Source organism: Hippopotamus amphibius, chromosome 4, assembly GCF_030028045.1.
Source record: "Hippopotamus amphibius kiboko isolate mHipAmp2 chromosome 4, mHipAmp2.hap2, whole genome shotgun sequence".
Classification (NCBI taxonomy): domain Eukaryota; kingdom Metazoa; phylum Chordata; class Mammalia; order Artiodactyla; family Hippopotamidae; genus Hippopotamus; species Hippopotamus amphibius.
The window spans coordinates 56,476,872-56,489,856 of NC_080189.1; the positions used below are offsets into that span (position 1 = coordinate 56,476,872).

A 12,985-nucleotide genomic window follows, 5' to 3' on the forward strand; every position below is an offset into this window, starting at 1 on the left:
TTCTTCCAGCTTGAGTCTGACAGAACCTACAGATAAAATGATCCCCTGCTAAACTCTCTTGGTAGTTAAAGGATTCGTTACTTAGTTTGAATTATCAGCCAGAGTTACAGCTGACATCAGAAAACTGTATAAACCAAACTGCTATCTACAGTTCCCCCCTGTAGTTCATGAACTTCTGTGCACAAGTAAACATAGGGTGACAAGGACTTAGTTTTAATTCTTTTATCAGTTATTAATTACCTTTAATTGGCAATTAAATACATAATTTATATAATTTTATACCATTTTAATTATCATACACTCAACTAAACTTTAATTCTGTGAATACATTATCACATTTAGCTAAACTGACAAGCATTAGCCACATGTATCATGCTTACTTGAAATTCAGTCATGTAGCTTTGGTCAGGAGAAAAAGGTACTCTGAAGAAGCTGAGCAAGTCTGAAGAGATACATTTCCATATGCAGAGTGGAATAATGCTGACCCAAGTGCATTAATTTTGCTATAGACACTTTAGCTAATGCTCAAGAGTGTACCATGACAATCAGTACTCCCTAGCCACAAGAAAGCAAAAAGGAAGGAATGCCTCTAACTCGGGTCCACACGTCCTACCTTTCTTAGAAAAGGAGGGTGTGTGTGGTTGCCTAGAGACTAGATCCAGTTAGTTTACTAATCAAAGAAACACACCAGTTCTCCACAGAGCATGGACCTTCATCATAGGCCTTGTTATCTTGTGAAAAAAGGCCAAAGTCTAAATTTATCTGTACTCCTGGGGTAGCAGAACAAAGCAGGGAGCAACTGCCCTCTTGGTGATATTTTTCCAATAGCATTTGCTCATTTTGTGTCTCTGTGTCTCATTTTGGTAATTCTTGAAATATTTCAAAAATTTTTCAGTATTATTTGTTACGGTGATCTATGATCAGTGATCTTTGATGTTACTATTGTAATTGTTTTACGGTGCCAAGAACCATGCCCATATTAGGTGGTGACCTTGCTAAATGTTGTGTGTGTTCTGACTGCTCCACCGACCAGCTGATTCCCCTTCTCTTTCCTTCTCCTCGGGACTCCCTATCTCCTGAGACACATAATATTGAAGTCAGGCCAGTTAATAATCCCACAATGGCTTCTAAGTGTCCAAGTGAAAGGAAGAGTCACGTCTCTCACTTTAAATCAAAAGCTTAGTGAGGAAGGCACATGGAAAACCAAGACAGACCGAAAGCCAGGCCTCTTGCACCAAACAGCCAAGCTATGAATGCAAAGGAAATGTTCTTGAAGGCAATTAAATGTGCTACTCCAGTGAACACATAAAGGATAAGAAAGTGAAACAGGCTTATTGTTGATATGGAGAAAGTTTGAGTGGTCTCGATAGAAGATCAAGCCAGCCACAACATTCCCTTAAGCCAAAGCGCGATCTAGAGCAAGGCCCTCACTCTCTTCAATGCTATGAAGGTTGAGAGAGGTGAGGAAGCTGCAGAAGAAAAGTTGGAAGTTAGTAGGGGTGGGTTCACAAGGTTTAAGGGAAAAAGCCATCTCTGAAACATAAAAGTGCAAGATGAAACAGCAAGAGCTGATGTGGAAGCTGCAGCAAGTTATGCAGAAGATCTAACTAAGATAATTAATGAAGGGGACTGCACTAAACGACAGATTTTCAATGTAGATGGAACAGCCTTCTGTTGGAAGAAGATGCATTCCAGGACTTTCATAGCTAGAGAGGAGAAGTCAATGCCTGGCTTCAAAGCTTCAAGAGAGGCAGGCTGACTCTCTTATTAGGGGATCATGCAGGTGATGACTTGAAGTTAAAGCCAATGCTCATTTATCATTCCAGAGACCCTAGGGCTCTTCAGAATTATGCTCAGTCTACTCTGCCTGTTCTCTAATAAATGGAACAACAAAGCTTAGGTGACAGCACATCTGTTTACAACATGATTTACTGAATATTTTAAGCCTACCTACTTCTCAGGAAAAGAAGATTCCTTTCAAAATATCACTGCTGCTTCACAATGTGCCTGATCACCCAAGAGCTCTGATGGAGATCTACAGGAGATTAATGTTGTTTTCATGGCTTCGAACACAACATCCATTGTGCAGCCCATGGATCAAGGAGTAATTTCAACTTTCAAGTCTTCTTATTAAGAAATACACTTCATAAGGCTATAGCTGCCATAGACAGTGATTCCTCTGATGGATCTGGGCAAAGTAAATCAAAAACCTTCTGGAAAAGATGCACCATTACTTTTTTTTTTAACTGTAGTTGAATATGTATTCTTTTCCATATATATTTTTTCATATTCTTTTCCATATGGTTTATTACAGAATATTAAGGATTAGCCATTCTCAATGCCATTAAGAACCTTCAAAAAATTTAAAAACTAAAAATTAAAATTTTAAAAATTTAAAAAAAAAACCTTCATGATTCATGGGAAGAGGTCAAAATATCCACAGAAACAGGAGTTTGGAAAAAGCTGAATTTAACCCTCACGGATGACTTTGGGGGTGGTTCAAGACTTCAGTAGAGGAAGGAACTACAGATGTGGTGCAAACAGGGAGGAAACTACAATTAAAGTGAAGCCTGAAGATGACTGAATTGCTGCAATTTCATGCTAAAACTTTAAAGGATGAGAAGTTGGCTTCTTATGGGTGAGTAAAGAAAGTGGCTTCTTGGGATGGAAACTATTCCTGGTGAAGATGCTGTGAAGACTGTTGAAATCACAACAAAGGATTTAGACTATTACATAAACTTAGATGATAAAGCAGCAGCAGGGCTGGAAAGGATTGACTCCAGTTTTGAAAGAAGTTCTACTATGGGTAAAATACTGTGAACAGAGTTAAATGCCACAGAGAAATCATTCATGAAAGGAAGAGTCAACTCATGCAACAAATTTCATTGTTGTCTTATTTTAAGAAATCTCCACAGCCACCCCAACCTTCAGCAACCACCACCCTGGTCAGTCAGCAGCCACCAACATCCAGGCAAGACCCTCCACCAGCAAAAAGATTATGACTCACTGACGCCTCAGATGACTGTTAGCATTTTTTAGCAATTAAGTATTTACAATTAAGGTATGTATTGTTTTTTTTAGACAGTATGCTATTGCACACTTAATAGACTAAAGTAGGGATTTCCTAGGTGGCACAGTGGTTAAGAATCCGCCTGCCAATGCAGGGGACACAGGTTCGATCCCTGCTCCAGGAAGATCCCACATGCCACGGAGCAACTAAGCCCATCTGCCACAACTATTGAGCCTGCACTCTAGAACCTGTGAGCCACAACTATTGAGCCCACGTGCCACAACTACGGAGCCCACGTGCCTTCAACTACTGAAGCCTGAGCGCCTAGAGCCCGTGCTCCACAATGAAGAGTAGCCCCCACTCGCCGCAACTAGAGAAAGCCCATGCACAGCAACGAAGACTCAACGCAGCCAATAAATAAATAAATAAATTTATTTAAAAAAATAGACTAAAGTATAAATATAACTTTCTTATGTGCTGGGAAACCAAGAAATTCCATGACTCACTTTATCGCAATGCCCACTTTATTGCTTGTGATCTGGAACTGAACCCACGATAATCTCCATAATAATCTCCAAGATATGCCTGTAACTCAATTTTTTTTAAAAGAACTGACTCTCCCTCAATCAGACTCAAATCTTAAAATATGACATTACAAACTACTATATAAAAAATAAACAAGGTTCTACTGTATAGCGCAGGGAACTATATTCAATTATCTTGTAACAAATTATAATGGAAAAGAATCTGAACAAAGTATATATTCTAAATCACTTTGCTGTACACCAGAAACTAACAAAATGTAAATCAACTGTACTTCAAAAAAATGATGTGTGTGTGTGTGTGTATCTGTATACATGTGTATATCATGTTAATCTTGCCTGACAGGCATTATCCATTTATTTCTACAAAGAATACGAAGGAAGTTGTCCCTCCGCAACCCCCCAAACAGGTACTATATTTCCCTTCTGTGCATCCCATATCCTCCTTGGTCACAAGCAACTGTTGTTGCTTTATCATCTCATCAGCCCAGGTATAATCCTCATGACCAGTTGATGCCAATAAACTTTTATTTCCTCTGCCTACCTCCCTCAAGTTCCTTACAAACTTGTTAGATTTCAAAGCAATACCTCAGAAAGTATTCCCATACAAGTCAGAAGACTTAAAGAATTAAGGGAGTTTATATTCCCTTCCTCCTACAAAGCCAGTAAAAGTGCATCAAGTCCTTTCATCACATCACTCTGACCTCTTTTACCTCTTCCACTTTTAAGGACCCCTTTGATTACACTGAGCCCAGACATATAATCCGGGATAAACTCCCCATCTCAGGACCTTAAGCTATAACAATAAAATTTACTCCCAATACTACTACTGTCTCCATACAACAGAATATTATTTGGCAACATGAATGAAATACTGATACTGGTACAAAAAGGAACCTTAGAAACATTATGCTAAGTGAAAGCAGCAGGTCACAAAAGACCACATATTTGTATGATTCCATTTACATGAAACATTCAAAACAGGCAAATTTATAGAGAGAAAGTAGATCAGTGGTTGCTTAGGGCTAGGAAAGTAGGAGGGGGATAATGCAGATTGACTGCTAATGGGTACAGGGTTTCTTTTAAAGGGCACAAATACATTTTAAAGTTAGATTGTGGTGATTATTTCACAGTGCTATTAATATTTTAAAAATTGAATTGCATACTTTGAATTGTATGATATGTGAATTATACATTGATAAAGTTGTTTTTAAAAATACTACCGTAACTATTTATTATAGCTACCATTGAACAGTTACTATGTGCAAAAAACCTTAGAGACCCTGTATCATCTGATTCTTAACAACTCTGTGAGGTCAATTTTTCATCTTACAGGTGAAAAAACAAGTTCAGTAAAATTAAAATACACAAAGTTACAGAGCTGATCAGGAATAGCGCCCAGAAATATTACTCTAAAGAAATGTCCATATAAAGTCCATGCTTTCTAAATTATGCCACGTTTGCCATCAAATAGTTTATTGGAAATATTTATAAGAGTATCACTAACATACAAATGGCCTTGAAAAAACAGGCATTTTGTTTCTATCACTGGTGGGAGTAAGTTTTTTTGAGGGATCAATGATAAGAAATAAGGCTTAACACAGGGACTTATACCCATTATCTTGGGGGGGGGGGTGCGTGTGTGTGTATTTTATATATACCTATAACAGTATAATCCGCAAAAATAATACTGAATCACTATGCTGTACTCCTGAAACATAATACTGTAAATCAACTACACTTCAATAAAAGAAAAAAAAAGGCTTAAAAGGTTAGGTGTCATGGTTGTGTAATACAAAATCCACATCTAGAAAACAAATGCCTCTGGAAAACAAAAGTAATTGAGGTCATATAATTTGTTCCTTCTCTTTCAGTTTATGTCAGAGATACATTGTGAATGTCTTCAAGATACAGATATTACCTGTCGTTTTTTAAGTCAATGCCTTTAGAAATTCTTGGTTCTTTATTTACATTAGTAGAAACACTAACAAAACATAAATATACAGAAACCATCATTTTTTTAAACAACACTAATTAGGCAAAAGTATTCCTTTATTTAGATTTTATTACTTACATCTAGTTTTTTACCCACACATTTAGAGGCATTTACAAACACTAACTTATTAGCCATTCCAGAAAGGTAGGTGGACAAAAAAGTATAAGAGCAAGAAATACAGATATGATACTAAAGGTACACTTCTTCACCTAAAATGCAACTAATCATCTATTTAGTTGTTATATCAGTCTATTTGCTACTGTAACAAATTATCACAAAGTCAGTGGCTTAAAACAACACAAGTTTATTATCTTCTGGCTCTATAGGTCTGAAGTTTGACTTGGGTCTCACTGGGCTAAATTCAGGTCTCAGCATGGCTGTGTTCCTTTCTGAGGCACTAAGGGAGAATGCTTCCTTGCCTTTTCCATCTTCTAGAGGCCACCTGCATACCTTGGTTCATGTCCCCTTCCTCCTTCAAAGCCAGTAAAAGTGGGTCAAGTCCTTCTTACATCACATCACTCTCACCTCTTCTTTTACCTCCCTCTTCCACTTTTAAGGACCCTTATGATTATACTGGGCCCACCCAGATAATCCAAGATAACCTCCCCAACTCAGGACCTCAAATTAAGGTCCTTAACCACATCCGCGAAGTCCTTTCATAACGTAACAAAACATCTCCACAGGTTCTGGGAATTAAGACATTGATATCTTTGGGTAACCATTATTCTGCCTATCACAGTTGTCCTTATCTTCAAAGAAATCAGGATATACCCAAAGTAAATTGAGCCCACATTGGAGGAGTGGTGGGGCATACTAATTGTTTAAATAGAGTACATAGAATTTGGGATGAAAAATTCCTTTCGGTTGTCATATTTTTACTGACATTCTATTTTGAAGATGAACTATAATTAGATACATAGAATAACAGGAGAAATAGGTTGCCATTCAAAACCATGATAGGAAATAGAACTATCTAAATGAATCTGTCAATTTTTAAATCTGAAGAGAAACCAAAAATGCCTATTTTGTACTTTCTTAGTTCTACACATTGTTCTGCCGTAGCACTCAGCAACTGCCATTCATACGACAGCCACAGCCTATATCATAAAATTGGATGTTGTACTAATTCAAACTACAGAAAAGGTAGCTGGGAAGACTATACTTGGGCATACTGATCATGGGTTTTTATGAACCTTTAAAATAAAATATCCAAAGCAACATAATACATGTATATGTGCTTAAGAAAACAAACCTGTCCGTTTTGAAAGATCCAAATTCAAAATGAAATTATATCACTACATTATAAGACTGACTTTTGCTTAATTCCCCACAACAAGGTTCTGTCCAATGTTTAACTTTTTCAATTTAGCATTATATCTTTTTTGACTCCAAGACAGAAGACTGATGTTTGCTGTATTCAATTTATAGCCAGCATTTACCAACTCTTTGATTCGACTTTTTAAAGTACTTATGCTTGAATCCAAAATCCGAGGATTTTCAATGATTTGTGAAATGCTAATTTTTTCTTCTATGAGGCAGTCTATTTTATCATTAAACTTGTTCTCTCCCAAGAAGATCACATCTGGATAGCTTAAAACAAACTTCTGTATCTCTTCTGCAACACACCCAAGAGAAAACAGTTTTTCTTTGATATTTGTGTAGTTTCTTTTCGTACAATCATTGGAAAGGTCTAGGATTTTAGCTCCTGAACCACATATCAGAACAAGCAGCTCCTCACTGTTCAAACTGAAAGTTGACTGTAAAAATTCAAGATTAGTTTTTACCCGTTTGGTGCTCTGAATTAAGATGAAAGGGTTTTTAAAAATTATCTTCCTGACGAAATCTGTGGGATCATTGTGACCCAAAGACAAACAGACTTCTTGCAAAAACTCAACCATCTGTTTATTCAGATCAAGACTCTTGGAGAAGGTACGTGGGGCATTGGTTAACAATCGACAAAGGCATTTACGGGTCAACCCAACTGAGTAGAGGAACTCTATGTTATTCTCTAAGTTTAGGTTGTTATCGGACCGAAAAAAGGATTCAGGAGAACGTTCCAAAATATTCACAATTTCAAGGTCTGATGTCACAATTCTTCTCCACAGATCCCACCGATTTGAAAGGCTTTCAGGTGTGCGTGTTATGGCTCGTGGATATCTGGATATGATGCTAGCAATCACTTCTTTGCTAGCTCCTTTAGACAGAAGGAATGTCTTCAGGTCCTGCTCATTAGTACTTGTCCTATTAAAAACTCCAGGCTGTCGCTTCTTTGCCATGTCAACATCTACTCCCATAGTAAGTAAGTTATTCAGCAGTTCTTCATTTTCCAAAGGTTCACTGCCTGCATTATCACATTTCCTACCAAAAAGCCTAAATGAAACTGATTTAAAGAGGATTTCTGTTGAAAATCGGATCATCCAACATCTTGAACCAAAGAAAAAGTTACTTCTCATATACAATAGGTTTCTTGGTGCCATAATGGTCAGGTAGCCCAAACCTTTCGGAATGCTGTATAAAACAACATATATAATATTATACAAACACACATGTTAAACAGCTAAAAAACCAGATTATGATCCTGTAAGCACCATGGTCATTTCTATAAGAAAATACCTACAGATCCAGCTCTCCTGGTGCTGTGGTAACAATCCCACCACCACACTCCCACTCCCTAGCTCACTGCTTCTGATTATCTGTGGGTCAGGGGGTGCTTCTATTCTTAACATAAAGAAAAACAGTATAGCATCATCACTGCCCCAGAATTATTTCTTCCTTTACCTTGCTCTTTTTATTTGGCCTTGCCTGCCCTGGCTACCCAAAACCAGTTGCCCCTCTCCATCTCTGCTTTATCTTCCTGGTTTCCAAACCTTTGGCTTATTCCTACTAATTGATACTTTCAATTCTGCCTTGCCTTCTAACTTCTGAGATCTTTGGCCTTGCCTCTGCCCATAGATACCAGACTTCTTTGCCTCTGTTCTGACTTCCTGGTTATCAAACTCTAAATCTAGCCCTGAAAACCAACACTTCATACCACCTACCTTTCACCTTAAATACCTTTTTCTAGATTCATTCACTCTTTAAATCCATGTTATCATTAGAATTTTAATTCTTATCTTACACAGACAGCTCCTGATCCCAATCTCCACGTCACTCAATTTACCCTAAAGTCTCTTGGTTGCTGTGTTAACCCAACAACTCCAAACCAATTTTCAACTTCATAATAAATCTAGTTGGGCTATTTTATACACACAGTCCACCATATGCGGAACTATGCAGAGAGATGGGATATAAACATTTTAAAAGTTACTTTTGCCATTCTCCTCACCACTATTTTATAAAAGACTAACTCAGGGCTCTCTGCATCTGTTTCACAACACTTATAACTTTGACCAAGTGATTAAAACCTTGATAACTCATTTTCCTGATCATTTAGAAATGGGGCATAAACTGTATAAACTTATACATGACAATAATTATAGGTCCCTACTAAAACAAGCATCTCTAGTTACAGGAAACATTTTATGAGAAAAGCAACAGAAAAGTTTTCTCCTGTTATCTACCTTGTCAGATGATTTATGTTCCTAAACTGCTTGTGGTCTGAGTCATACAAAACATAATACTTTTTTAACTGTACTTTCTCCTTTTCAGACCATATAGCTGTGACAAACTCAGTTCTTGATTTTCAATTATTTACAATGGGTTCTTATCACTTAAAAGAGGCATTTCCCTTTTCCTCTCTCCTAATTAAGCATAAAATAGAAAACAGAGATAGATGGTTCCAACTCACCACTAATATCTCTGAACTTGAGATATTGCTTTCAAGATCCATATAAGAAAAGCTCCTCTGTGTCTGTCCTTTTAATTACTCCAATCTAACAAGAACTTGGATTATGCCTACAGGCTGGGAACATTCCTATAACTCAGATAATCCACCAATCCTCAAAGAATTAGGAAAAGATTCCAAAACTATAGCTTCAAATAACATTCAAACAAAATGCAGGACACTCACAAAGTAAACATCAAACAGCAAAAAAAGCACATTTTAGATTGCTCTATACTCTGAGTTCATTTCTTCATGTCTCCGTAATACCACATACTACTTACTCTGTAACTATATACTCGTCCAAAAATGCATGAAGATAGCAACTTAAAAATAAGATCCTCATAACTAAAGAATGAAGGCTTTACCTTGCCCAGCTCAACAACCTGCTCTGTCTTCCAGATGCTCAGGGTGACCTCTGCTGGATAACGGGACAGAACACTGACAGCTGTAGATAAAACCAGTGCTTTCCAAAGAGGAGTGCAAGATGATCCAATGGGACACAAGAAGAAAACAGTAAAACTCCAATTTATATTGGTCTTGGCCTTTTAAAATTTCTACTTTTTACATGTTTAATAATGTATACAATATAATAGTACTATAAGAAGTATATAACTAATCTGTAAGTAAATATACATACGTTGAAAGTACATTTATAAACCTTTCTATTAAGATTGTACATGATCAAAAATGTCTACGACTACTACTCTAGACCACACCTACTCTTGAGAAACAGGGCTGAATGAGTCACAGAAGGTTCAAAAGAAGTACTGCTAATGACAAACCTAAAGTAAGCAAAAATATATGCCAAATATCTTAACAAAAGAGTAATAAATTAAGGTTTCTCCTGAATCTGTCATATGGGGATTTTGCCTTTGTGTATAATTTAATCTCCATGGAAATATCTTTCACACAAATTAACATGCCCAAAACCAAACTGAGCACCTTTTCCAGCTCCCAAACTAGCCCTCCTCTGATTAATGAAATCACTACTACTATCCTAATAATCACTCACGATAAAAAATCTGAGAGTAAGCTTTGCTTTTTTTCTTCCTCAACTCCACAGTTACTAAATCATGTAGATTCAGCTTCTTCAGTATCTCTGAAATCCAATCTCTCTACTCTTTGCTATTCTCACTCAGACTATAACAGCCGCTTAACTTGCTTCTCTAACATCAGTCACTCAAAACTGCCCCCCCCCCAGTATACTTGTACAACAAAGATGTGATCATTTCCCTCATTCCCTGATTAAAGACCTCTGTAGCTCTCCCCTACAATGAAAAATCCTCAGACTGACCTTTCCAGCTCTCTCTTCTATTATACAACCTCACAATAAAGCACCATCGCCTCTCAAATTTCTGGTCCTAAACATCCTTGACCATTCTTGTCTCCCTGCCTTTTTTCAAGCTGTTCTATCTTTCAGAAAGGCCTATCCTCCTAATGTCTATCCATAGTACAAGATCCCATTCAAACAGTATCTTCCCACAAATCTTTAACTTAGTAAATACTTATTTGAAGTGAATCATCTGTTTTATAGTAATTTGTTACTAAGGAGCCTAAAACTAAGTGTTCTATTTATATAGGAAAAAAAAAAAAAGAGCTGAACTGGACTTAGAACTGCAACAAAAATTTGGTTTTGATTACAATACTATAAATGCAATAAACTGACCCTCCCCATCCCCCAAAACAGCATTCTTAGCGAAGCCTAAAAACAATGGTAACCAGTATCAACAGTTGGTAAACATATGAAGAAATGGGGGAAACTCTCAAATATCACTGTTGAAAGGGAATCTGGTACCACCCATCATATTTTTCAATCCAGCATTTCTACTTCTTAGAGATTATCCAAAAGAAATAAAGGACAAGAATTCACATATGTTATTTAAAAAAAAAAAAAAAAAGATGACCATTATAATATTATTTGCTACAGCAAAAAAGAAGGAACCCAAATGGCCACCAATCGTAGAATGATTAATAAACAGTGGTACATCTATACAATATAATACTACATAGCCTCCTTTTAAAAGTGAGGCAGACCTGACACAATAGAAAGATGTCCAAGACATTCTAAGTGGCAAACTGCTTAACAGTATGGCTAGGACAATACCACTTACATAAAAAGGGGGTAGGGGACATTAATATATACAGAGAAAGGAAAAAACTGAAAAACAGTTATTTTTCAGTTTTCAACACAAAAAATGTTAAGCCTGATAAATATCAATTTATTTTACTCTTTCAGTACCTAGTCTCCATTCAAAATAGTCCTATTACATCTAGCATGGTGAGCAAATATTTAAGCAGCCTAATGCAAGAAGTACCAACGGCCTCAATCTACAAATTTCAAAAATTAATATCCCATAACTTATTTCCATGTGTCTCTCAAATTGATGTTTTTATGACATTTTTAATTACAAAGCCACTATTCCAAGTGCTAAAGGCCAAAATTAACAAATACTGTACACTGAAAATCTCTGTACCTGTAACTTGTGAGGTCAAAGGAATAAAAGAAGATTTATGTTCCCCTCTGCTCCACAATTCCCCGGACAAAGGGGCTTTTAATGGAAATGGGTAATCACTGGTTCCAGGGTACTACATTCCAGTTAGTTTTCTTTTGACAAAACAAGCCAAGTTTGGAGATCTTTACAGCAATGCATTTCTCACCTCATTTGTCTTAAGGAAAGAGGACTTTGCATTCCTCCAGAAAAGCTGAAAAATAGCTGTACCTAGAAATGGAAAAATAAAAGGGGGGGGACAAAATATTGTCAGGACTTCATAACATAAAGAGATCAATTTCAGCTAACACTGCATGTTTTCGTTAGATGCATAACCTCTTGTATACTAAGCATCTCTCAGAGATACTGAGAAGATGGCACGTACAAGCCCGAGTATGAAGGGAAAAGACAGCAGAGTCACAAATATAATTTGTAAAACCAGAACTAAGTGCTTCGCACACATTATCTTATTTAACACCCTCAACTTACAAGGTAGGCATCATTCCTAAAATTACAAAACCAGAAAAAGCGCCGAGCTCCCTTACTAGCTTGACTTAGCTAGCTGAAGCAAGGTTCGCACCCACGTGAAATCTTTAACTCAAAACCTCCAGGGGTATTTCCACAGGTTCCATTCCGCGGGTTCTTCCATCCCTCTTTCTCCCACAAGGAACTCTGCAAGGGGCTGCACGGGAATGCGACTTCGTTATACATCACAGTCACTCAGGCCCGCTTCTAAAAAGAAAAAGCGTAGCGGCAGCGAGTCACCGACCTCAACCTGGACTACTGGCGCTGTAGATGCCTTTACTTTCGCTTCTGGAGTCTGGAGAGGAACCGAAGGACGGAAGCAGGCAGGAATAACTTCCGGCGACGGGCCGCGCACAGAGGTGACGTCACCCTCCTGGCGCCTCCTGGCGCCCCCCGGCGGCCGTGCTACCGCCTTCCGTAGCCTGACGCTAGAGCTAGGGAACCGACAGGGGGCAGCAGCAGACCGGGGTGAGCGCTGGGAACCCGCCCTCAGGGCTGATTTTGGAGGGCGGGACGGGACCCCGAGCTTCCCCGAGACCCGGCCAAGGCCCAGAATTGTTGCGGGAATCCGTTGCTTGCAGACGACGTGCGGTGGGAAAG

The 12,985-nt window shown here is 37.9% G+C and overlaps 1 protein-coding gene across 14 annotated transcripts; it reads right to left on the minus strand.

Annotated features, from left to right (window-relative positions):
- Positions 1-5,504: 5,504 nt before the first annotated feature.
- MTERF1 (mitochondrial transcription termination factor 1) lies at positions 5,505-12,704 on the minus strand. Of its 14 annotated transcripts, none has more exons than XM_057733317.1 (4): positions 12,630-12,674; positions 12,441-12,542; positions 12,030-12,091; positions 5,505-8,056 (listed from the first exon to the last, which is right to left on the minus strand). In XM_057733317.1, exons 3-4 carry the CDS (start codon positions 12,059-12,061, stop codon positions 6,868-6,870), a joined length of 1,221 nt encoding a protein of 406 aa, XP_057589300.1. In that variant the 5' UTR covers positions 12,062-12,091; positions 12,441-12,542; positions 12,630-12,674; the 3' UTR covers positions 5,505-6,867. The 14 variants fall into 14 exon arrangements, with proteins under 14 accessions (XP_057589300.1, XP_057589301.1, XP_057589302.1 ...); XM_057733318.1 differs by having other exon boundaries at positions 12,350-12,542; positions 12,630-12,673; XM_057733328.1 differs by lacking the exon at positions 12,441-12,542 and adding an exon at positions 9,737-9,834 and having other exon boundaries at positions 5,506-8,056; positions 11,846-12,091; positions 12,630-12,696.
- Between the last annotated feature and the right edge of the window lie 281 nt (positions 12,705-12,985).

Excerpts from the sequence above, each read along its gene's own strand:
- MTERF1 (XM_057733319.1), bottom strand. The coding sequence starts at position 12,061 with ATGCAAAGTCCTCTTTCCTTAAGACAAATGAG. Across the intron at positions 8,057-12,029 it reads CTTTCCTTAAGACAAATGAG|CATTCCGAAAGGTTTGGGCT; the intron begins GTGAGAAATGCA and ends TGTTTTATACAG.